The sequence below is a fragment of the Daucus carota genome, chromosome 5, assembly GCF_001625215.2.
Source record: "Daucus carota subsp. sativus chromosome 5, DH1 v3.0, whole genome shotgun sequence".
In the NCBI taxonomy this organism is placed as follows: Eukaryota; Viridiplantae; Streptophyta; class Magnoliopsida; order Apiales; family Apiaceae; genus Daucus; species Daucus carota.
The window spans coordinates 38,564,237-38,589,961 of record NC_030385.2 but is presented as its reverse complement, the minus strand read 5'-3'; the positions used below and the strand labels follow the sequence as shown (position 1 = coordinate 38,589,961).

The window sequence follows — 25,725 nt, the reverse complement described above, 5'->3', positions numbered from 1 at the left end:
ATAGTGATTGTTGGTTTAATTGGCACTGTTATTTTGTGATTAATGCTGCCATATGTTAGTGATTGGTACTGTTGCTACTTTGTGATTACTGCTACAACTATTAGTGATTGGTATTATATAAAAACTGTGATTAATGATTTTCTTTTAAAAACTGTTATTGTTATTGTTGTTATTAATGTTCATCAGTACCTAAGTGTTAAAATTTATAAAATCAGTGTACTAATATATCTTATTATTGTATTTGAAATTGTCTGCCATTTTACACTAGAAATAGTGTCATGTTCGAGCACAAAAATAAACATATTAAAAATAGTGTCATTTTCGAACACTAAAAAAATTTGACTTCTATAAATTTACATGAGAATATTTTGTATTTTTAATATTAAAATCTTACAGTAAACGCTAACGAGTTGTTGGTTACGGTAAAGCATATGTGCATTTCTCTAAAACCCAAAAATGAAACATTAAACCCTTAATTTTAAAAAAAACCAAAATATTTCTTTTTCTGAATTTATTATACAATACGAATTAAATCATTCTGCAACCCAAACCTAAACCCTAAGTGCTAACGGTTGTAAATTTATGTATTCCGCCGACGTCTCGGCTTCAGGGCCTTCGGCCCTTCAGCCTCGCTTGGTTAGGGTTTAGGCTCGAGGGAGTAGGGCCTACCGGCCCTACACCCTCAATCCTAAACCCTAACTGTCGGACAATTTCATATACAGTGGGAATTAATCATTCTGCAACCCAAACCTAAACCCTAAGTGCTAACGGTTATAAATTTATTTATTCCGCCGGCGTCTCGGCTTCAGGGCCTTCGGCCCTTCAGCCTCGCTTTGTTAGGGTTTAGGCTCGAGGGAGTAGGGCCTACCGGCCCTACACCCTCAATCCTAAACCCTAACTGTCGGACAATTTCATATACAGTGGGAATTAATCATTCTGCAACCCAAACCTAAACCCTAAATGTTAACGGTTATAAATTGGACTTGGTTACTGTAAAGTGTACGTGGATTTTTCTAAAACCCAAAAAGGAAACATTAAACCCTTCATGTTAAAAAACGAAAAATATTTCTTGTTCCGATTTCTCGGCTTCCGGGCCTTCCAACACTGAATCCTCGCATTAATTAATATTATAAAACGAAAAATATTTTCCTAAAACTTTATTTTTACAAAAATATTTAATATTTTTTTTTACATTTGATATATTTTTTCAAATTGAAGTAGAGCTCAACTAATTATATTTATGAAAGATTCTAAAACACTTAAAATTTACAAATACCTATGCTCTAGACTCAAAAAAGATAAAAGATAATAATATCAAATGAAGCATTTATCAAACAATGATAACATTAAAACCAAAAAAAATTCAACAAATATCACTAGTGCAAGAGCAAAAATGAAAATGACTAAACAATTCATTATATAAAAAGCAACATCGCATTTACATAATAGTTTTTTGCCAAAAAACAAAATAAGAAGATATTCTACAAATCTTTATTTCTGTAACTTCTTCTTTGGACAAGTACGTGAATCATGAGTAGTTGCTAAACATTCTTTACACTTTCGGATTCTCTTTTTTGACTTAGTAATTGCTTTCTCTCTCTCGCTAATCAACCTTGTTGATTTGAAATAGTTTCCTTTGTTTTTGGAAACATTAGGAACTAAAACTGTAATTTCACCCTGAGGTTGGTCACCAATCAAAGAAGCAAGATGGTCTTTTTTTGAAAAACCACCACCATCAGTACAACCACCTCCAACTTCACTGCCCAACTGCTTGACTGTCTTATGAACAAATTCCAGAGCTTCCATCTGCAATCCAGCCTTGTTAAGAACTTGACGAAAGTCAAACCAAATGTTCATCAATTTCAAAGAAACATTTTCCATCTTCAAGTAATCAGTAGATATGATATCACATGAGCTTCCAGAATCCGCAATTTTGGACCAACGGTTAAGAAGAAGACTTCTAGGGAATCTAGTTACTCCAATTTGCTTCATGCCACATAAGCTATGTCGGCAAACTATACCACACATCACAAACTTTTTGCAGGAACAAACAGCATGATCTTTACTGACCGACACCTGAATAAACATCAGCTTTATTCAGGTATAAACTTAATTGGGCAGATCTGCTGAAAATAATTTCAGAGGTTTTCCCTGACTTTACTAGAATGGCAGTTTAATTTTGCAGGTTCAAAATGCAAAAATAAAATAATCAATCAATATATTAACATAACAAATATAAGTTTGACTGGCAACACAACAGATTAAACTACATCAGTAGAAAAGAAAAAAGACACATGATTTGGAAAATTATAATGGTACTAAAGCACTAAAAATATACAACAATCACCAACATATTGAACAACAATCACTACCATTTAGGGTCAATAATCACTAACTTAAACAACAATAATCACTATTCTGTGAACCAAAACTATATCATAGGATTACATAGGATTGACTATATCAGAAGTGAATTGTTACAGGGAGTCCAAATTTAATGGTGCAAATCACAAGCAAGTAAGTTAAAAAAATTTATCAAACTGTAATAAATATAAGTGGAAGAATAATATAATACCTTGAAGATCTTTTCTTTAACTTTCACATCCTTAATTTCAAAGTTCGTAACACCATCTATTTCTTCACTCATTCGCTTTATCTGCATATCCAAACAAGCTGCCAGAATTTCCTCCTGAACTCTGTAAAAAACCGTTCGAGTGAACAAATCAGCTGCATCGTCTTCAATAAACCATCTAGACAAAGTAGTAGGAAAGCTTGATTTCGACTCTTCATCCAGTCTCTTTGTCTCGTTTCTTTGTCTTTCCATGGCACTTTGAAACCGCAACCAAAACTCACATAATGTGTCAGCTTGTCTATGAAACTGAGCAAAGAAAAAATTCTCGCTTTCTGACCTAGATGTGGTCCTCATCAACCCAAACATAGGCTCATCTCTGAAAAAGGCTGGAATCCACAATGATCTAATAGCATACATATCAGTCAGCCACTTGTCATTCTCCAAATTAAATTCTTTGATAACAGCTTCCCAACCTTGTTCAAAATCAGCAATCTCTAGGTGTGTTGACCATATATATTTTTTCATTTTCTCCATAAAGTCTGTTTCTTTACATAATCGATTACCAAGCTGTAAAAATATTTAAAAGCCACGTCAAATAATAAAAAAGCAAAAACATATTACTATACAGTTTTACATTGGAAAATAAACTAAACTAAGCTAAGGAAATTTCACCGATACCTTTATAGGAAACTTTTGCATGATATGCCACATGCACAAACGGTGCTTAGTAGCAACAAGACCATTTTTCGAAGAAAGCGACGAAGAAACTGCAATTTTCATTGCAGGACACTGATCTGTCACAATAACAACAGGATGTCGCCCCATACATGTAGAAAATTGATCAAAAACCCATTTATAGTGCGTGACATCTTCCTTTGACAAAAGGCATGCAGCAAAGGTTATGCATTTTTCATGTTTATCAACCCCAGTAAATGGGGCAAAAATCATGTTATACCTGCAAAAATATATAAAATACCCCTGTATAAGAAGACATCAAATCCAGTTTGTTTTAAATTTTATAATAAAAACATCAAGGACTGAAACCATCCAAGGACAGCAAAAGTCTAACACAAGTACTAGATACAATGCTATCGTCTACCAGAAATTCTAAATACAGTCTGCAGACTGAATTACTCCTCAACTAACAACTGATGTATCAGGAATTCACAATAATCGACCATATTTGCGAGGACTATAACTGATTCCTAAAGCTCATCTGCCAAACTGTTCTAAATGTTTTTGAGTCACATAGGAATCACTTAATGATATCCATACCCGACACTAATCTCATGGGAAAAACACTGTGATACTAACTCATCAATTACGACAGCAAATCTATTAAGGTGAAAAGACTCAAAAGGCAAGTGACAATACTAGAATAAAACCATCCAGTCTTACAAAGTTAAGAACTATATTCAGGTCTACTTGAAAGATATATCTTCTGTAACCGACTGTCTTCTACTGCTCAACAGCAGCATACTTAATTGGAAAATTTCAAGCATATAACAAACACTACTGAGATAATTGAATCTGATTTGTTTACATGCTAAGAAAACTTCATGAAGAATGCTCCAACATTACTGTCTACAAGAAATTGTTTTAACAACTAAAACAACAAGTTAACAAAAATTATGCATCATCACACAAAAATTCACTAGCTGACATGAAAGTTTTACTTACTTATTTGTGTCAAACGTCGCATCAAATGAGACAGCATCACCATAAACCTCAAAATTCCTCCGAGAAATTGCATCAGCCCAAAAAAGCTTTGTCAAACGCCCTGCTTCATCAAGCTCATACGCATAATAGAAAGAACTCGAGCTCTCCTGAAAAACTTTAAACTTATCAATTAACATCTGCCCATCTCTTTCACCAACGTACTCTTTCAAATCCCGATTAAAGTTCCTAAAATCCCTCAATGTAGCTCCAACATTCGAATAACCACCAACCATTTCTTTCATCAATCCATAAGCTTTACTACAACCAATGTTAACTTTTGCAGCATCAAACACAAAATTCCTAGAACTAAATGTCATTTCACGACTAGATCGCAAAAACTGCCTTCCAGATTCATCAACCAAGGGGTGATTATGCACTTCATCAAACCTAAAGACAAAGTATTGTCTATCTTTATTAAGCTTCAAAACTATCTTCGCTTTGCAACAACACCTTGTAGAAGCAGTTCGCCTACGCTTCACATTACTTGAATTACTGTCCGAAATACTACGAAACTCATTAGAACCTTCTTTACTGCATGTATAGTGTTTGAAAGTAATAGTACCAAATGCATCCTTCTTTTCAGTTCCCTTCCTCACATCAAAACCACTTAAACGACCATAATCTTTATAGAATGCAAAAGCCTGATCCAGACTCTGAAAAGATTGATTAATATTTGGCTTTGAAACATCAGGAACATTAACAGGAAGATAAAATCTTTCACGAACATCTGAGTAACTTGTCACAGATTCTTCGTTCCGACTCGAGGGAACATTTCCACTAGCAACAGAAGTAACATCATCACAGCCACGATTAACAAGAGAAGAATCCCCACAACTCGAACCTATCATATGAAATATAAATAATCAATACTTACAATTAAATAATAACAGCCATCACAGTCACAAAAAATGTCAATCAAAGTCTAACATATATCAGATTTAAAACATGCAATTACCCTCTCCACAAAAAATATCTAAATTAGATTAAAATGCAACAACAACCAATAATATATGTACTTATAATCATTATTTTAAGCAAAAATTACTAATACATTTAAATTAATAAAATATCAGGACACAAAAACTAAAATTATCATTATAATCATCTACAATCACTATTGTATGTGTTAATAATCACTAACAGATGTAACAACAATCACTATCAAAACCTAATAATTTTAAACTTGCTCTGATCCTTTCTATAATTCTTCTCATCTGACTAATATCATTAACACAAACTAACTGGAAATATAGAACAAATCATCATCCAAGCATAAACAAATGACAGTAATCACAATAATCACAAGAATACAAACCTTGATTGTGGCTAATCTTCACTAAATCTGAAATTATCATCATCCAAGCATAAAAAAATCAATTTCCTGCAAACAAAATTTTTAACACTGCAGTTTACTAAAGCTACATATCATACAAAAGCTATCTGAATTGATTTACTCAAGCTCAATTAACACAATTCATCAGTGAAAACTACCAAACAAATCAAAAATTAACACACTTTGCACTCAATTAAACATAACGATACAAAGATTTCTAAAATTTAAAGAATATACACAACATACATACAAACAAAAGCTATCTGCAGATGATTATTGTACCTCGAACGAGATTAAGCGTGATTTATATCATATTAAGCTCATCAAAACTATAATATTCAAAATCAAGCTCTAATTATATGAGATTACACCGAAGTCTACTCTCAAAATCAAGTTCGAAATACCTCCGACAGCGCGTTAACTCCGACACCGAGTTAACTCCGGCAGCGCGGTAAGATTGCAGCGATTTAACTCCGACAGAGCGTGAGAGAGAGATACCGGCAACGCGCAAGATAAAGGAAGAGAAGAAGAGAGATAACGGCCGCGCGAGAGAAACAGATAACGGCTAGAGAGAGAAAATACTGTAAGAGAGAGAAACAAAACTTTCAACTGATTCAGTCAAAGTTCAAGTCAATCCTTTTAAATATTAAATTAATGAATGGACAAGATTTAATAAAAAAATAAATTAATTGGACGGCTCAGATCTAGTTTGTAGTTTGTACAATTAAAAAGTTTGTATTTGAGCAAAATCCTATATATATATATATAGAGAGAGAGAGAGTTTTACTCCAATAGAAACCTCCTTATCCTAGAAACTAAAAACCAATCTGAAATATCACTAAATCCTAAAGCAGATACCACTAAATTCTTAAACAACCCCATCTCCACCTCCATCTTCACCAACCCCACCTCCATCTTCACCAACCCCACCTCCACTACCACCACCTCCGTCGTCGCCTCCTTCACAACCACTACCACCTCTATGCCGCCCGCCCCCTCCATAACCACCACCTCCATTATTTCTCTAACAACACAACCTCCACACCTCCATCTTCACCAGCCCCATCTTAATCGCTGCTTCAACCTCCTTCAACCACGTTCATACTTCTTTCTCCACTCGACTCAACTTCAAACGCGGAGCCGCCACTATTCCGGCAACGCTCCAACCCCCCACTTCAAGCCGCTCAAACCTCCGCTACAATCATCCTTCCTCCATCTCCACCTTCACCTCCACCATCTCCACCACTATCCCCACCATCTGAATCGAAAATATGAACAGATCTGAAGATTTTAAGCTGGAACATATCTGGAGATTATATTTTCACTAATTCCTGCAGCACAGATCACTAAATCCTAAAGAGAATATCACTAAATTGCACTGAGAATATCACTAACTTGTATTGGTTTCTAGTTTTTATTTTAAGATTGGTTTCTATTTGATCATGAGCCTATATATATATATATATATATATATATATATATATATATATATATATATATATATATATATATAGAGTCCTATTCTACAACAAACCTTCTTATTATACAAACTAAAAACCACAGCCCAGTTCAATCAAATACCAGCCCAACCCAATAGTTTTAGCCTGTCCTGTAATATCCCGTATTATTAAATTTAGATTTGATTATTATAAATCTATTTGTCTAAATATTGTTGTTGGCTTTAATTGAAAAGTGAATTGATTATGTGAATAGTTTTATATGAGTATACTTGTTCTATGGATTAATATGGATTATACTGATTATGCGTCCTCCTTCTTTTTCTGATTCCGAGGACGGAATCCCTATAAGGAGGGTAGATTGTAATAACCCGGATTTTAAAAATATTTTTATTAATATTATAAATGATTTTCTTAAAAAGAAAGGAATAAGATTTAATATTTTATTCCAGTTTAATGAGTTTTCAAGGTTTTATATTTAAACCCCGGGTTATTGTGTTATTGATAAATAATTGTAATTTCAAAATGGATTTTCATATAAAAATTCTGTATGAATATTATGTGAGTATATGTGTTATGTGATGAAGTGGTAGTGGTGAATTTGTTTGTTAATTAGTTATGATTAATTATTAATATTATATGATTAATATATGAATTTTTGTGAATTTTGTGTTATCCAGTTTATTGAGCTGACTGCTCATATGTGTTCGTATCTGAGAGATTTCAATTTCTATATGCTCAGGAGAAAATATAGTTTATTTGGATATTTTCATATCGATTTATGGAATGTTAGATGATTTTATAATCGATTTACGGATTTAATTGCGTATATTTATATTTACTTAGTAATTATTTGACTTCCGTAAAACCGTTCACTCGTAACGAGGTAGTAGATTTTCTTCCCGGAAGTTTCGAGAAAACTCACCTTTAGCCTAATTTGAATATTCCGGACATTTTTCGTGTTTTGACTTTTTCGATCCGGAGTACGGTTTTCCCCGGAGTCGGTCCGGCGGAGTTTTCGGGTATTTTAATTGTCGATAATTATCCAGTTTGTCTCGATAAACGTGAACCGAGATATTTTCTTCATCCTTATCATGTAATAATTGCAGTGGGACCCGCAGACCAATAATTGAGTTAAAAAGCCCCGTTTTGATGATTATCTTGAAAACTAGTACCGATTGGACCCCACTTTCTTAATATAAAGCTATTAAATACGTATTTTCATGTCATAAACGATCCAAAGGGGTACCAATTATTTGTAAGTATAAATATACCTTTCTAGAGCTTATTTTCACCCGTAAAATCATTTCACCAGTTTCTCCGCACGATAATCGAGAGAAACCGAGCGGTGTTCTTCGTGTTCTTCATATTCAAACGAGGATTTGAAGGTGTTATTGGAATCCGATGGAGGCGTATGAATAGTCAAAACGAAGATATCGATGCGTAGAATCAAGTTTAATCATCTGTTTGTGTGCAGATTCAACAGGTGAATTGTTATTAATTTTACAAATTTCGAAATATTATGAGTTAAATAGTGAATTTTTGAAAACGTGTTTGTTTGATTGTTTGGATGATTCCACGTTGTAGAGCATGTTTTTCTCGTCGTTTTGGTATATTATATGTCAAAAACGGAGTTCGATAACATATAGAAAATGAGGTTTAATCTTCAAAAGTCATGTTCTTGGTGTTCTTGAGTATTGGCCGGAAAATTTTGAATTCTTGCCGGAGAATCACTTCGGCTTAACCTGGGTAGATGTTAAAGCTATAAAAATGCTCCTGGAGATGAGTAGAATATGTGTATATGATCATTTGTGGTGTTGGAGCCGTAATGGAGGTGCCGGAATCTGGAAAACGGACGTCGCCGGCGTCCGTTCTTCGGATTTTTCCGGCTGATTCGAGAGCTTCCAGCATGATTTAAGAGTGTAACCATGTTTTTGAGTGGTTGAAGGACAGATCTGGAGTTTTTGGGGATGTGGGGTGGCCGGGAACGCTAGTTCCGGCGAGAGCAGGGGTGGCCGGCGGCAAATTGCCGTTTGGCCACCCAACTTACGAAAATGGTGAAGTTTTGATACTGGGGTTTCAATTCTGACGAATTGACCCCTGTAACTTTGAAAAGTTACACTTTACACCCTTGCCAGAAACTTTCAAAAACTTACAAAATAAACCTTTTGATTTAATTTTTAAAAATTGTTTTATTTAATTATTTTAAATTCCAAAAATAGTTTTTAATTATTTCTTTATTTAAAAATAAATCTAAATTGATTTATTAATTAATTTTAATTAGTAATTAATTATTTTAATTAGTCAATTAATTTAAATATTAATTGATTAATTATTTTAATTAATTATTAATTGATTTTAATTGATTAATTAATTGGATTTAATTAATCCTTTTTGATTTAAAAATTCCGAAAAATAGTTTCGAGCTTTGAAATATTTTTCTAAATTATGTTCAAGGCTCGACAATTGTTTATGAATAATTTCAAGTCCAGTTTTGAGCATCCGGACTTGATTATTTATTTGAAAAATGATTCTTTTATCCGTTTTAATTCCGAAAAAATGTTTAAAAATTCCAGAAAATTCCCGAAAAATCATTTTTAACCCAAGAGTTGATTTGATATCAATCGGGATGGGAAACCTTATGTGTAATGTGTTGTCTGCTATTGGTTGGATGTGTTATGTGCCGATAGGAGAGTGAGAAAACTGTTTTGAGCATAACTTTTGATCCGTAAGTCGGAATCAAGTGAAACGAAAGAGAGACAGAAGCTTATAAAGTCTAGTTTGATATAACATAATAATATGATGGAGTCGAGAATGTGAATAATTGTTGTTAAATGTGCACAATGTGATTATATGTTAATTGATTGCTATTAATTGATGATTACGTGATATACATGTTTATTCATGATAGTATACATGTGTGATAAAAGATTTGGATGACATAGTGTCGTGAGTTGATTGATATTGGATAAGAAGATATGGATTATAATGATTGGATTTGGTTGGTTGATTGTTGATTGAGATTAGATAACAGGTGGATAGTCTAATAAATAGACGAGATGATGTCGGATTTTCGATAGGATTCATATGATAATTGATTTGTAACATGTTATGTGGAATATGACTTGGCTATATATTAGAGTCAAAGCATGATTATGTGTCAAGTGATATGTGATAGGTTTAAAGGGATATATAAGTGGGTATCGATATACGTGATATGTATATGCGATATATTGTTTAGTGACTATAGTATTATCTTATTCTCGTATAGGATTTGAACGAGACGTGTACGCTCGAAGACGTCAGGAAGTCGGAATGGTATTGCAAAGTGAATAAGGGATGAATCGAGTAAGCGAAGCGAAGATGTACGGTAGATAGAGTATAGCCAGAGATGGTCTAGAGACTATGAGATGCATAGATTGTGAAAGTGGAAAGATGAGATTGAGATGTGAGACTGGAGTCAGATTTAAGGCAAGTATCCTGCACCCTGCTTTTGGATATATTGCATATTCTGATCCATTCTTTTTATATGTGTTGCAAGTATCCTAAACCCTTTTCTTGGATATATTGCAAATATTCTGATCCATTCCTTTGGTATCTGTTGCAAGAATTCGTACCTTTCCTTTCTATATTTAAAAGTGCATATGTTCGGATCTATTCTTCCTATTCTTCAAGTTTCTAAAGAATTTCCGTTTTATTAATTAATTCGAAGTTCAGATTGTCATTGAAGCATGTGTTGCTCAGTGATAGTTAGAGCTTTGAATGAATTGGGATCTTCTTGATTATTCAACCCGCCATTGTCATGCTGGTTTAGCAGGCTAAATTCAGTTGCTTAGCCGATAATGGAGGATACTGAATAGTTAAGGATTTCCTGAACTATGATTTATGGAAGGATGGACTCTGGTTTATGAAAAGTTGATTATCAAAGTTTGATTTGGAATTATTCTATCATTGATATTGATTGTGTTTATGTTCTGTTGTTATACGTTGACCTGTTATTGAATTATAGAATTGGATTATTGTTTTTATATAAACCTGTGGACCAGATTCGTGGTCATGTTAGGCCAATGAGTGCCTTGGATCCAGTGATAGAGCATGGCGGGGCCTGCTCGGGGTTAGTGCAGAACTGATCAGCTGCCTAACCTTGGTTTTAATTAAAATGTAATAGTCCAATTCAATAATTCTTTGGAAAGATTGAATTTCTCAGTTTAAATGATGCAAGGTATTGTAAATCATTCTATACAATACCATGAACTCATGAACTCAGGTTGAATTCTCTTATATCTTGAACTCGTGAACTTCTGTTATGTCATTTCAGAACTATCATTGTTTATTATTACTTGCTGAGCATTGTTGCTCACCCTTGCTATTCCTTTCTAACCATTTCAGAAAGGCTGAAAGATAAGATGATTGATTGAGATTGTGGATAAGGCGAATGCTAGGCGAGGAGACAGAGTTGAGGATCCAGTGGTCGAGGAGTATTCAGGAAAGTTGATAAGGTTGGTGCTAGCTAGAGTTATGCTATGAAGTTTCAGATGTAAGTCATGACTGGAGTAAGTTGACAGTGATTCTTCTTATCGAAGATGATCTGATTTGGTAAGGGATGTTGTGTAGTATTAGTGGTGGATTCTAATTTCAATACTGTAACCTGGAAGCGATCCTGTTGTTTTTGGGGGTTAAAATGTTCTCTTTCGAATCAGCTATTAAAGTTTAAATGTTCTCTGAAAAGTTCTTTTATGATGGTTTTCAAATTTAAAATTCAGGTTTTGAAATCATTTGATTTATGTTCTCATACAAATCTTTTATTAAATGTTTCAAGTTTTAAATTCTTGTGGATTTTCATTATCTTTAATAAAAATACAGGGTTTCACAAGTGTTTTAAAAAGGGTTTTGTGTGGTGACGTCAGAATCCAGACCCCCGGATTCCTGGACCGTCACAGTTGGTATCAGAGCAACAGGTTACAAGTTATTGAAATTTGAATATAGATTATAGTCTTAAGTTTTCTAGAGAAGAATGTTGTGTGACCTCATATAGAGGTATTGTGAGACTATTTAGAAATAGTCTAGAGATGCGATAAAGGTATAGAATCTGGTTAGACGATCAAGTTGAGTGTATAGGTTTAGAGAGATTTTGATTCTTAAGTTTAGGCATAGGATTTCTAGTATGTTGATTAATTGAGATGGTGAATTGTGAGAAAGGTCAAGATTAGACCTAGATAGAAGAGTTTGATGGTGAATGATTGAATTGAGAATGGTGAAAATGCAGTGTTCAGATTATTCTGACTATACTGCATAGTTGAAAATGGTCTACTGTATTGATTTGAGAATGATAAAGATGCATGGTTCATAGTATGTTGACCATGTTGGATATTTGGAAAAGTATATTGTTTTGTGAGATATGAAGAGTTAGTGTATGATATGAGTTGTACTGAATCAGAAGGAGAGATTTATAGATAGAGGTGGATAGGTGAGAAGTGAATGATAGAGAGTATGTGGAGTTGAGTCCAGCTATTAGAGGTAATGTCTGCGAGTAAGTTAGAACGTTAGTCCTCGACGACAACGCTTCGAGCTAATCGGGATTTCAAATGGCATCAAAGGTGGGCCCATAACCCACAGGTTGATGATCCAGACAATCGAAGATACGTTACGTGTTGTGCTATGGATTTCAAAGGCAATTGGGATAAAGTAGAAGAATGTAAACTACATGGGCCAGAGTTGTTACGGACGATAACGTCTACGATGACATCTTACGAGGCTATTACGAGTCAAATCGATTGATTATCGAGAACGTTGAAAAGAAGACATATATTGTATAATGATTTATCGAAGTAGAGTCGGAATCTGAGAAGACCTTGGCAATACCTCTCTTCAACTAAAGATTCCTTTGATTGTTTTCTTATCAGTGAGATATTATCATGATATCTTTTCTACAAAAGTTTTGATAAATGAGATATTCAATTTCTCAAATTCTAAGATGACATTGATATTGATTATTGGTATGAGTTGGAAAGCAAAGATGTGTGATAAAGGTTTGTTGTGAAGAGACAGTGGAATTCCTTGATATTATTTGATATTCTTTGATATTCCTTGATATTCTTCCATATTCTTTGATGTCCCTTAATATTCGTTGATATTCGTTGACATTCTTTGACACTCTTTGACATTCCTTGATATCTTTTCGATGTTCCCTAATATATCCCTCGATAATCCCTAATATTCTTGATGCTCCTTGAGATTTCTTGGATTCTTTCCATCTGATTGGGATGAACAACCCTATGTATAGGGGACACAAGGTATACCTGTCTGTGTGATAGGAGTTGGATGGGACGCCATCACTTGTGTGTGTTGTGATTACAAGAAGGTTAAAAACCTTTAGTAGTGTCTAATGTGGACACGCAACACCAAGTTCGTTGATCATATAGATCTCTCAGTCACTCCTTTATTCAAAGGTGATCTACCTTGAAAACATCTTGTTCTATTCAAAATTCCCAAAGATTGATTCTTGGGAAATGAATTCTGCAATTGCGAAAGTTGATTCTCCAATTTCTTTAAAGCTAAAGGTATGCCAAGGCCGATCAAAGGTGTATGATGATACGTTATGACGAAGCGTATAGTGGAATCTCCTAAGTAATACGTTTTAGTTTCTTCGGAGGATTCCGAGGACGGAATCCTTATAAGGGGGGTAGAATGTAATATCCCGTATTATTAAATTTAGATTTGATTATTATAAATCTATTTGTCTAAATATTGTTGTTGGCTTTAATTGAAAAGTGAATTGATTATGTGAATAGTTTTATATGAGTATACTTGTTCTATGGATTAATATGGATTATACTGATTATGCGTCCTCCTTCTTTTTCTGATTCCGAGGACGGAATCCCTATAAGGAGGGTAGATTGTAATAACCCGGATTTTAAAAATATTTTTATTAATATTATAAATGATTTTCTTAAAAAGAAAGGAATAAGATTTAATATTTTATTCCAGTTTAATGAGTTTTCAAGGTTTTATATTTAAACCCCGGGTTATTGTGTTATTGATAAATAATTGTAATTTCAAAATGGATTTTCATATAAAAATTCTGTATGAATATTATGTGAGTATATGTGTTATGTGATGAAGTGGTAGTGGTGAATTTGTTTGTTAATTAGTTATGATTAATTATTAATATTATATGATTAATATATGAATTTTTGTGAATTTTGTGTTATCCAGTTTATTGAGCTGACTGCTCATATGTGTTCGTATCTGAGAGATTTCAATTTCTATATGCTCAGGAGAAAATATAGTTTATTTGGATATTTTCATATCGATTTATGGAATGTTAGATGATTTTATAATCGATTTACGGATTTAATTGCGTATATTTATATTTACTTAGTAATTATTTGACTTCCGTAAAACCGTTCACTCGTAACGAGGTAGTAGATTTTCTTCCCGGAAGTTTCGAGAAAACTCACCTTTAGCCTAATTTGAATATTCCGGACATTTTTCGTGTTTTGACTTTTTCGATCCGGAGTACGGTTTTCCCCGGAGTCGGTCCGGCGGAGTTTTCGGGTATTTTAATTGTCGATAATTATCCAGTTTGTCTCGATAAACGTGAACCGAGATATTTTCTTCATCCTTATCATGTAATAATTGCAGTGGGACCCGCAGACCAATAATTGAGTTAAAAAGCCCCGTTTTGATGATTATCTTGAAAACTAGTACCGATTGGACCCCACTTTCTTAATATAAAGCTATTAAATACGTATTTTCATGTCATAAACGATCCAAAGGGGTACCAATTATTTGTAAGTATAAATATACCTTTCTAGAGCTTATTTTCACCCGTAAAATCATTTCACCAGTTTCTCCGCACGATAATCGAGAGAAACCGAGCGGTGTTCTTCGTGTTCTTCATATTCAAACGAGGATTTGAAGGTGTTATTGGAATCCGATGGAGGCGTATGAATAGTCAAAACGAAGATATCGATGCGTAGAATCAAGTTTAATCATCTGTTTGTGTGCAGATTCAACAGGTGAATTGTTATTAATTTTACAAATTTCGAAATATTATGAGTTAAATAGTGAATTTTTGAAAACGTGTTTGTTTGATTGTTTGGATGATTCCACGTTGTAGAGCATGTTTTTCTCGTCGTTTTGGTATATTATATGTCAAAAACGGAGTTCGATAACATATAGAAAATGAGGTTTAATCTTCAAAAGTCATGTTCTTGGTGTTCTTGAGTATTGGCCGGAAAATTTTGAATTCTTGCCGGAGAATCACTTCGGCTTAACCTGGGTAGATGTTAAAGCTATAAAAATGCTCCTGGAGATGAGTAGAATATGTGTATATGATCATTTGTGGTGTTGGAGCCGTAATGGAGGTGCCGGAATCTGGAAAACGGACGTCGCCGGCGTCCGTTCTTCGGATTTTTCCGGCTGATTCGAGAGCTTCCAGCATGATTTAAGAGTGTAACCATGTTTTTGAGTGGTTGAAGGACAGATCTGGAGTTTTTGGGGATGTGGGGTGGCCGGGAACGCTAGTTCCGGCGAGAGCAGGGGTGGCCGGCGGCAAATTGCCGTTTGGCCACCCAACTTACGAAAATGGTGAAGTTTTGATACTGGGGTTTCAATTCTGACGAATTGACCCCTGTAACTTTGAAAAGTTACACTTTACACCCTTGCCAGAAACTTTCAAAAACTTACAAAATAAACCTTTTGATTTAATTTTTAAAAATTGTTTTATTTAATTATTTTAAATTCCAAAAATAGTTTTTAATTATTTCTTTATTTAAAAATAAATCTAAATTGATTTATTAATTAATTTTAATTAGTAATTAATTATTTTAATTAGTCAATTAATTTAAATATTAATTGATTAATTATTTTAATTAATTATTAATTGATTTTAATTGATTAATTAATTGGATTTAATTAATCCTTTTTGATTTAAAAATTCCGAAAAATAGTTTCGAGCTTTGAAATATTTTTCTAAATTATGTTCAAGGCTCGACAATTGTTTATGAATAATTTCAAGTCCAGTTTTGAGCATCCGGACTTGATTATTTATTTGAAAAATGATTCTTTTATCCGTTTTAATTCCGAAAAAATGTTTAAAAATTCCAGAAAATTCCCGAAAAATCATTTTTAACCCAAGAGTTGATTTGATATCAATCGGGATGGGAAACCTTATGTGTAATGTGTTGTCTGCTATTGGTTGGATGTGTTATGTGCCGATAGGAGAGTGAGAAAACTGTTTTGAGCATAACTTTTGATCCGTAAGTCGGAATCAAGTGAAACGAAAGAGAGACAGAAGCTTATAAAGTCTAGTTTGATATAACATAATAATATGATGGAGTCGAGAATGTGAATAATTGTTGTTAAATGTGCACAATGTGATTATATGTTAATTGATTGCTATTAATTGATGATTACGTGATATACATGTTTATTCATGATAGTATACATGTGTGATAAAAGATTTGGATGACATAGTGTCGTGAGTTGATTGATATTGGATAAGAAGATATGGATTATAATGATTGGATTTGGTTGGTTGATTGTTGATTGAGATTAGATAACAGGTGGATAGTCTAATAAATAGACGAGATGATGTCGGATTTTCGATAGGATTCATATGATAATTGATTTGTAACATGTTATGTGGAATATGACTTGGCTATATATTAGAGTCAAAGCATGATTATGTGTCAAGTGATATGTGATAGGTTTAAAGGGATATATAAGTGGGTATCGATATACGTGATATGTATATGCGATATATTGTTTAGTGACTATAGTATTATCTTATTCTCGTATAGGATTTGAACGAGACGTGTACGCTCGAAGACGTCAGGAAGTCGGAATGGTATTGCAAAGTGAATAAGGGATGAATCGAGTAAGCGAAGCGAAGATGTACGGTAGATAGAGTATAGCCAGAGATGGTCTAGAGACTATGAGATGCATAGATTGTGAAAGTGGAAAGATGAGATTGAGATGTGAGACTGGAGTCAGATTTAAGGCAAGTATCCTGCACCCTGCTTTTGGATATATTGCATATTCTGATCCATTCTTTTTATATGTGTTGCAAGTATCCTAAACCCTTTTCTTGGATATATTGCAAATATTCTGATCCATTCCTTTGGTATCTGTTGCAAGAATTCGTACCTTTCCTTTCTATATTTAAAAGTGCATATGTTCGGATCTATTCTTCCTATTCTTCAAGTTTCTAAAGAATTTCCGTTTTATTAATTAATTCGAAGTTCAGATTGTCATTGAAGCATGTGTTGCTCAGTGATAGTTAGAGCTTTGAATGAATTGGGATCTTCTTGATTATTCAACCCGCCATTGTCATGCTGGTTTAGCAGGCTAAATTCAGTTGCTTAGCCGATAATGGAGGATACTGAATAGTTAAGGATTTCCTGAACTATGATTTATGGAAGGATGGACTCTGGTTTATGAAAAGTTGATTATCAAAGTTTGATTTGGAATTATTCTATCATTGATATTGATTGTGTTTATGTTCTGTTGTTATACGTTGACCTGTTATTGAATTATAGAATTGGATTATTGTTTTTATATAAACCTGTGGACCAGATTCGTGGTCATGTTAGGCCAATGAGTGCCTTGGATCCAGTGATAGAGCATGGCGGGGCCTGCTCGGGGTTAGTGCAGAACTGATCAGCTGCCTAACCTTGGTTTTAATTAAAATGTAATAGTCCAATTCAATAATTCTTTGGAAAGATTGAATTTCTCAGTTTAAATGATGCAAGGTATTGTAAATCATTCTATACAATACCATGAACTCATGAACTCAGGTTGAATTCTCTTATATCTTGAACTCGTGAACTTCTGTTATGTCATTTCAGAACTATCATTGTTTATTATTACTTGCTGAGCATTGTTGCTCACCCTTGCTATTCCTTTCTAACCATTTCAGAAAGGCTGAAAGATAAGATGATTGATTGAGATTGTGGATAAGGCGAATGCTAGGCGAGGAGACAGAGTTGAGGATCCAGTGGTCGAGGAGTATTCAGGAAAGTTGATAAGGTTGGTGCTAGCTAGAGTTATGCTATGAAGTTTCAGATGTAAGTCATGACTGGAGTAAGTTGACAGTGATTCTTCTTATCGAAGATGATCTGATTTGGTAAGGGATGTTGTGTAGTATTAGTGGTGGATTCTAATTTCAATACTGTAACCTGGAAGCGATCCTGTTGTTTTTGGGGGTTAAAATGTTCTCTTTCGAATCAGCTATTAAAGTTTAAATGTTCTCTGAAAAGTTCTTTTATGATGGTTTTCAAATTTAAAATTCAGGTTTTGAAATCATTTGATTTATGTTCTCATACAAATCTTTTATTAAATGTTTCAAGTTTTAAATTCTTGTGGATTTTCATTATCTTTAATAAAAATACAGGGTTTCACAAGTGTTTTAAAAAGGGTTTTGTGTGGTGACGTCAGAATCCAGACCCCCGGATTCCTGGACCGTCACATGTCCACTTTTTAAACACTTTGCTAGCGTGTTTTCTAATAATAAAACCAGCGATATACACGCACAGTACATACAAAATAATCAACACTTACAGCAAAACCATCTCTCTCTCTTTCATTAATCGGCTTCTTCGATCTCAAAGTCTGCTAATTAAGAGTGTTTCCATGGAGCTATGAGTAATTACTCTGTGATCTATTGAGTGGTGTTGCAGTTTATTTAAACAAATCACTAATTTTCGAAGCGCATATCACCAATCTCTCAAGCGCATATCACTAATTTCCAAAGCAAAAATCACTAATTTCTAAAGCGCATATCACTAATTTATACAGCAAAAATCATCGACTTTTGTAGTATATCAACAAGTATATCAGAATCTTAATGATAGAGTCTAGTCGTCCACAAGATTGAGGGAGAGAGATTGTCACTTGTGCCACCAATTTCGCCGCCTAACCACCACCACCACCAGTGCACAACCATCACTCATCACTCAGAATCGCTCTTTTCGATAAATGTATATATTTTGTGTGTATATGTACAACAAGCTCATCTTCCTCTATTTTTCGGCGAGATCGTCAAGATGTATTATATCGGTGGTGCGCGGGAGATTGGGTGGGGGTTGTGGGCAGGGAAGCTCCGGTCAGGGGAGGTGGGAGGGGACTGTGAGTGTTGGTCGGGAAGATATGGGTGGGTGGGGTGGTTGTTATGCTATGCTGGATTTGACTGATTGCAAATATGTGAGTAGATAGATTATTTATTTTAGCAGAGTGCCCTTAGTAATTATAAGAGTTTAAACAGTGGTTTTTAGTTTTTATTTTAAGATTGGTTTGTATTTGATCAAATGCCTATATATATATATAAAGAAATATTATTTTTGTCAATATATGATATGTAACACCCTGCATACAAGTCAATGACGACTAGTCTCGGCTGGAGTTCTGTTTTCCTTTTTGGCCAAAATTTGTTTCTGAAAATCATTCACGTTCTGATAAACGAACACTGTTGTGTTCATTATTTAGTGTCAATAACGATTATTATCATTTTACAATTAATAGCTTTTAAGCGGCTGTTCTTAGCATGTTTTTTTCGGCTTCTCTAGTTCTCCTGTAATAATAACGAAAAAGAATGGAGACTTACTGTGGGTGATGCTTAAGCAGTATTTATAACAGAATATGATTAGTTTCTTGAATAACCTGGTTAAGTGAATGGAAAGAACATGAAGTAATACTTGAATAACCTGGTCAAACAACCCCTAAAATTGTGCTCAAAAGTTCTACAATGAAGTAATACTTGAAACATTCTTATATGCACAAGTTCTTAACCTCTAAGTTAATTCTACTGTATTCTACATTGGTAAATGTCTCCTATCAGCTTCTCATATAATCATACAAATAGAAGAATGACCTCACTATCATTTCTAACTTCTCCCCTGCTTGAATCAACAAAGAAAGGCCTATACATAAAAGGAAAAACTGTGGAGTCTAGTTATTCCTCGTCTACGGAAAAGTCTGGCTCTTCTGGCTTCTGCAATGAGTTAACAGGGCTTGATCCAGGATGCACATTTACACCCATCCTAGTGCTTGCTGTCAGCTGTGCCGCGTACAAGGCAAATCCAGACCCGGGTGAGGGCACATTTTTGTCGGAGTGTAGTTTCAAATTTGCTGTCTGAGCAGCTGCAGGGTTCTCTTTAGCTTTAAGTTCAGCAGTTATTTTCCGTTTTTTGTACCTACGCCATGCTGCTTGTACAAAGCATGCAGCCCACGTACGCCACTGGTGAGAGTGGAATCTGAATTTGTGCCTGAGTTGTTTGCTGTGCAGTCTTCGGAATTGGGAGGCAACAAATTTCAAGTCTTCAGCCATGAGTGCAAAGGCTTCAACTTCAGAAATGGCTTTTACTGTGCGAGTGGATGATGGGAGGATGACACTGGGACGAGGATCCAGGGCCCATGTTAGTAATTCTTCACCACAGAAATCTCCTGAACCAATAGGGCAAGAATTAAAGAAGCCAGTCCGACCACCATTTGTTGTGTAGGAATCAAGGTTCCCTCGGATTATGAACAACATTTCATTAACAGGGTCACCCTCACGCACTAGGCAAGTGCCTTCGGTGCACAGAGCAGGTTTGAGCCTCTCACATATGGCGTCTAGCATTTGTTCATCCATTTGATCAAACAGGGGAACCTGCAGTTTTATTAGAAAAACAGTAGATCAGAAACTAATAGACATATAATGCAAATTACAATATTTTTTAAAAAAGGTCTGAAGATAGTTGAAATTGTCATTAGGATGAGATGACTACAGAAAAATCAAAAGATCACTGCATGTATGTCTTTTATCTTTCGTAATTAAGGTCACATATCCTTTTACTCTGTATTAGGGTTACACGAGGTGCTTCCCAACACTAAACCAATTAATAACAAACTAGGGGGAAATATGACTAGACTTTAAACAATGAGAATCAAAAAAAAATCTCAATACTAACCCGTCGAACTAGATCATAACATAGGTGGCGTTTTATATCTCTCCGGAGATCCAATGGAAGACCTTGTAAAAGAGTTTCTTCATCGACTCCTCGAGTAGCAACCCACTTGTACTGGTCATATTTCCTTACAGACTGTCTCAATTCCTGAGGCAGTTGCCTGTGGTGCATCCATTGTTCTGTATCGGTTCTCTTGATCCTCCATTCTTCTAATCGAACTGTGGTTGATTGGAGGTACGTCTGCAGTGAATTTGCACAAGTATTATAAGTTGCAAAATATGAGAATATCATTAAATTAAAAGTTTCATATTACCGGTATAAGCATTTGAAAGGCTAACCCATGATTTCAACATCAATTTAACACATTCATATTTGTGAGGTAGAGACGCTATATCTGTAAGTAGGTTCTGGGGAGGGTGAGATGTAGGCAGATTTTATCCCCGTGTCCACAAGTAAAAGATAGAGGAACTGTATTTGTAAAGACCTTGGCTTTTGAATTTTATTTGAAAGTTACCAGTTTAAAAAGAGTTATAAGAATACCAACTGCTACCCATGACATAAAGCTTACTTGCATATTTCCAATGAGCAAAGCGAAGAGAACTAATCCCATAACTGCGATGATGATCGCGAAGCTTATTTCTCCTACATAAGTGGTTGTATTAAGACCTTGCCCCAGAGAACTGCAGAATGGAAGCATCACATATTACGTATAGTGTAAGTCTTAAATTCCAATCAAAATTCTCATATTTAAACCTGCCATAATAAAGTATCATTCAAGAACAGCCAAAATGCATTATTACGGAACAGTTGGTTCATAAACATGGTTCAAAGTTATATCTATTTACTCACTAACTAGATATTAAAATTTTTGATGCAGTTATGAGTTAACTAAGAACCCATGCAACTATATAAATGCCAGTCTTAGATCAAGTATTTTAGATGAATCTTCCCATTTAGTCTGTTAAACAAAAAGAAGTCTATAGATGGAATATTACCTAAGGTTCTTCAAGCCCCACCAAAGACAATAAAAATATTTGTTAAAGAAACTTGAGGTTGTAACATCAGAGGTCAACGCATCGCCATAGATACCAAATGCATAAGAGTCGACATTAAGATAGCATATTTTTGTGATGTTGCTCGACTTGAACCAATCGATTCTAACAGAGTCATTAACTTTGCTGCAGTCAAAGTAATCATGTTTACACAATGATTCGTCAATGTTGCAGACACTTCTCCAACATGCTTCTAGTCTCTCAACTGCTAGAAGATACCAGCATGCTCCTAAAACCTAGATTGGAGAATGGGTGAAAGATAATGAACTGGTTTGATAATCATGAAAATAGAACATAAATGTAAGAACAAGAAGAAAATTACAAGTGCGCAAAAATAACCACAGATCTCATAAATTGGCTACTATTTTGATCATTATATACATAAATCGAAATGCTAAAGAGGTCACTATTCTTTAACCAGAATAGCCAGGGAAAGTATATGCTATTTAAGTCTGTGGATGTTATACTACACTTGTGTTTAAAGAAATGATAAATTACTCAACAAAAAAAGGATTTGACAAAAGATTTCTAGTACTTACATGGCTTGCTAACATATAGAGCATCAAGTTATAGGCAGCTCCTGCCCATGCTGTTTCTGTCACAACACCAGTGGACTTGACAATCTGTGCTGATAGCGGAAATATAACAAACAGTCTAGGTAGGTACTGAAAGATTATAATGAATCTGAGGACATTTTTTGTGTTGGCCATTGTCGAACCACTCAAACTTGGAATAACAATCCAAATCAACACCTGACCAAATAACAAAACAAAAAATATACAAAGCTGTAATGTACGACCACAGGGCCAATATAATGAGGTATAATGATAAAATAAAAATTTACACACCTGAGGAAGAGGAAGTGCAGCAATCAAATCAATCCAGAAATCTTTGTATAAATACTTTTTGGCTATCTTTGAAGACTCTATAACAAGTTCTCCTCTCCCAAAAACACGGGAAGAAGGTGCTACATAAGCTGTACGAAACCTTACGAAAATTTGAATCATGTAAAAGACATCAGTAATTGACCTTACAATAGTAAGAATCACTTCAAGGGTTGTCCCGATATCGATGCAAAGATTGTCTTTGACCCCTGGCAAGTAGAAGAACAGGGGGTCTACAAACAAGGAAACTAAACATGCTATCAAAAATATTTTGTTCCATCTCCGTATGATTGGACCTCGAGGATCCAATATCTTCTTCTTTACCCTCTCATAGTCCTCTGAGAAAACTCTCAAGAGCACTTTGGTTTTCAAAGATCTTCCAGTTTCGCTCTCACCCCTCTTAGAACTTGATTGAGTGAATTGTGATCCATCAATCTTGTATTTCACCTTAATAACATTATCTCCATTGACTATGGGAAGATTTGCAAATCCAGGATCATCTTGAAATCTAAAATTAATTTACAATTATCAAGTTCAATAGTTTACTTTCAGCATACAAAAAAAATTTACACAACATAATTAAAAATTATTATGACTAGCCAATTTTGACAGTTTTTAAAATCGTTGATAACAACAAAAAAAGTATATAGTTAGAAAAACAGACCTTACTGATCTCGAATTGCCATAAGCCATGGCTGCACTCTGAATTCACCCGAGCTTCAGTTAGAACGTAAACTGCAGTTTCGGCAAAAGTTATGTCCGTAAATTTCAGGGATTTAACTAAAGAAAAGAGACCTGTATAAGGAAATCTAGACCACTAACAAGAGTAAAGACCATTGATGATTTCCTTAACCAGGATTTAAGTGAAGATATGAAATATAATTAACAAGTTGAAAATAGAGTAACAAATACTTTGTAGACCAAAAATTGAGGTCAACATGCGACTTCTTCTTTGTAATATATTCATATATTTGGTTGTCAATTCTTATGCTACCAGAGCATATACCAAGTCTTAAGATACAAAAACCAGTTAAACAAGAACCAGTCAAGGCCTGCTTTATCAAAGCAATAAGGTTTAATCATCCTCATGACTATGACCCAATACACCAAGAGTCAGGTCCTAGTTCCCTTGACATATGAAACCATAATTTTAACATCAAGAATATATAAACTTCTCTGCCACTCAACATTGAGACTCTCTCTCTCCCTCGCCCCCCCCCCCCCCCCCCCTCCCCCTCCTCGCACACACAAAAAATCAAGAAAAGGGTTACATGAAGGTCTTGAAACCTCCCTCCCTCTCTCTCTCACACACACAAAATTAAGAAAAGGGTTGAATGAAGGTCTTGAAACAGAGCAAAAACTGAAGAATAAATTGAACTCATGAAAACAGAATATACATGTACCCATTGAAATAAACTTACATGCAAATCTCCCTATGAACTGGTCAAGCCATCAAGCAACCATATCAACAAAGCACTCTCTTCAGCTTCCACCAATCCAATAATACTAAAGGGTCTCTCTCTCTCTCTATTGTTTTACATACCAAAGAAAAAACTTCAAATTAAATGAAGACCGACCAAACTAAAAAGGCATATGTACAGCCTTATAAATGCCTACAAAAAGACATCATTTATAATCCACCAGAACCCATATCTGAATCCACAACCATAACTTTTTTGTTTGCTTGCACAAGTATATAGTAATATATAACCAAAGAAAATCTCAGTGTTTACACAAGAAGAGGCAGAGTATGGGATGGAAAAAGATTGTTTAAGAAGGTCATTTAAATGCTGGTACAATATAAATGAATAAAAAAGAAAGAAGAGATGGCTTGTAAGTTGTAAGATCCCATGAGTTGACTATATTCTATAGTACTGTATAGTACTGGTTGTAATAACCTACCTGCCTGCATCTTGAGTTCTTGACACATGCGGCATGCTTTCCTTTTCCTTGCTTTCACTTTCATTTCAGTTTTCAGACCCTCCCCTCTTTATTTTCTCCGCTCCTTTTGAAACTTGTGACTTTTTGTTTCTTCTTCAAAGCCCATTATTAGCTTTACAGTTTGCATTTTATGCTTTTTTTTTGTTTATGTAAATAAATCTACATGGGATCAAAAGTGATCAGGCAACTATTCCTGGTTTGGTACCAAACTGTGATAATGAGCCTATATGTTTGTCTTATAAAATTAAGCATATCAGTTCGTTCTTTAAACAACCTCTTTATAATAATTTTGAAGAAAATATGAAAAATCGGGAAAAAAAAAAAAAAACTCACTGACGACAAAGGATAAACTCGTTAGAAGACTAACAGCCTGTATAAAACAAAGGGTAAACAAGGCACCATGAAAAATCAACCAGTTAGTGGCACCATAGATTCTCCTGTCTAGTTTATTTGGATAAGTAGAAACAATAAACAGTGAAAACAATCAAACAAGACGACTAGAGACAATAATCGAAGTCGGCAGCTTAGTAAAAAAAGATGTACATTATTTGGTTCACAGCGGAGAGCGGTGCAGCCGTAACAGCATGAAAACAAGTCCTTACCTCATAGCTTATTCTGTACACCAACACAACCCTAAATTCTACTCCCTCCGTCCCGGTCAATAGTATACATTAGGGACGGGGGCGCGGCATGGACTTTGATGCTTCAATATAGTATAGTTTTGTAAATTAATTTTAAGATTTTTTTTTATAAAAGTATAACATTTTTACTTTTATACAAAAAAAATAATTAAAAATAAGTTGTATAACTATGTTTTA

General features: G+C 34.5%; 2 protein-coding genes and 1 long non-coding RNA gene across 6 annotated transcripts; 1 reads left to right on the top strand and 2 right to left on the bottom strand.

The window, feature by feature from the left end:
* Nucleotides 1–1,491: 1,491 nt before the first annotated feature.
* LOC108221730 (protein FAR1-RELATED SEQUENCE 5-like) lies at nt 1,492–5,139 on the bottom strand. The gene is made up of 4 exons (XM_064094033.1): nt 4,253–5,139; nt 3,251–3,527; nt 2,576–3,139; nt 1,492–2,076 (listed from the first exon to the last, which is right to left on the bottom strand). Exons 1-4 carry the CDS (start codon nt 5,137–5,139, stop codon nt 1,492–1,494), a joined length of 2,313 nt encoding a protein of 770 aa, XP_063950103.1.
* A 2,102-nt stretch (nt 5,140–7,241) lies between these two features.
* LOC135152680 (uncharacterized) lies at nt 7,242–18,489 on the top strand. The gene is made up of 5 exons (XR_010292057.1): nt 7,242–8,567; nt 10,353–10,552; nt 11,471–15,102; nt 16,888–17,087; nt 18,006–18,489. It is a non-coding gene; the product is annotated as an uncharacterized LOC135152680 (long non-coding RNA).
* Nucleotides 18,490–19,784: 1,295 nt separating this feature from the next.
* On the bottom strand, nt 19,785–25,078 carry LOC108220265 (protein CNGC15b). 4 transcript variants are annotated; one of them, XM_017393983.2, is made up of 9 exons: nt 24,869–25,077; nt 24,388–24,493; nt 23,631–23,701; nt 22,931–23,474; nt 22,622–22,834; nt 22,026–22,318; nt 21,599–21,710; nt 21,034–21,270; nt 19,785–20,732 (listed from the first exon to the last, which is right to left on the bottom strand). In XM_017393983.2, the coding sequence occupies exons 3-9, from the start codon at nt 23,657–23,659 to the stop codon at nt 20,037–20,039; spliced, it is 2,124 nt and encodes a 707-aa protein (XP_017249472.1). In that variant the 5' UTR covers nt 23,660–23,701; nt 24,388–24,493; nt 24,869–25,077; the 3' UTR covers nt 19,785–20,036. The 4 variants fall into 4 exon arrangements, with proteins under 4 accessions (XP_017249472.1, XP_063949386.1, XP_017249473.1 ...); XM_064093316.1 differs by having other exon boundaries at nt 24,388–24,489; XM_017393984.2 differs by lacking the exon at nt 24,388–24,493 and having other exon boundaries at nt 24,869–25,078.
* Between the last annotated feature and the right edge of the window lie 647 nt (nt 25,079–25,725).

What these genes read in the sequence shown, in the direction of transcription:
- LOC108221730 (XM_064094033.1), bottom strand. Translation starts at nt 5,139, where the DNA reads ATGATAGGTTCGAGTTGTGGGGATTCTTCTCTTGTTAATCGTGGCTGT. An exon ending in GCGACGTTTGACACAAATAA is followed by an intron (nt 3,528 to 4,252) that starts GTAAGTAAAACT and finishes ATATTTTTGCAG; the next exon opens with GTATAACATGATTTTTGCCC. An exon ending in TGCAAAAGTTTCCTATAAAG is followed by an intron (nt 3,140 to 3,250) that starts GTATCGGTGAAA and finishes ATATTTTTACAG; the next exon opens with CTTGGTAATCGATTATGTAA.
- LOC108220265 (XM_017393984.2), bottom strand. Translation starts at nt 23,659, where the DNA reads ATGGCTTATGGCAATTCGAGATCAGTAAG. An exon ending in CTGCACTTCCTCTTCCTCAG is followed by an intron (nt 22,835 to 22,930) that starts GTGTGTAAATTT and finishes TTATTTGGTCAG; the next exon opens with GTGTTGATTTGGATTGTTAT. An exon ending in GTTATGATCTAGTTCGACGG is followed by an intron (nt 20,733 to 21,033) that starts GTTAGTATTGAG and finishes ATAAAACTGCAG; the next exon opens with GTTCCCCTGTTTGATCAAAT.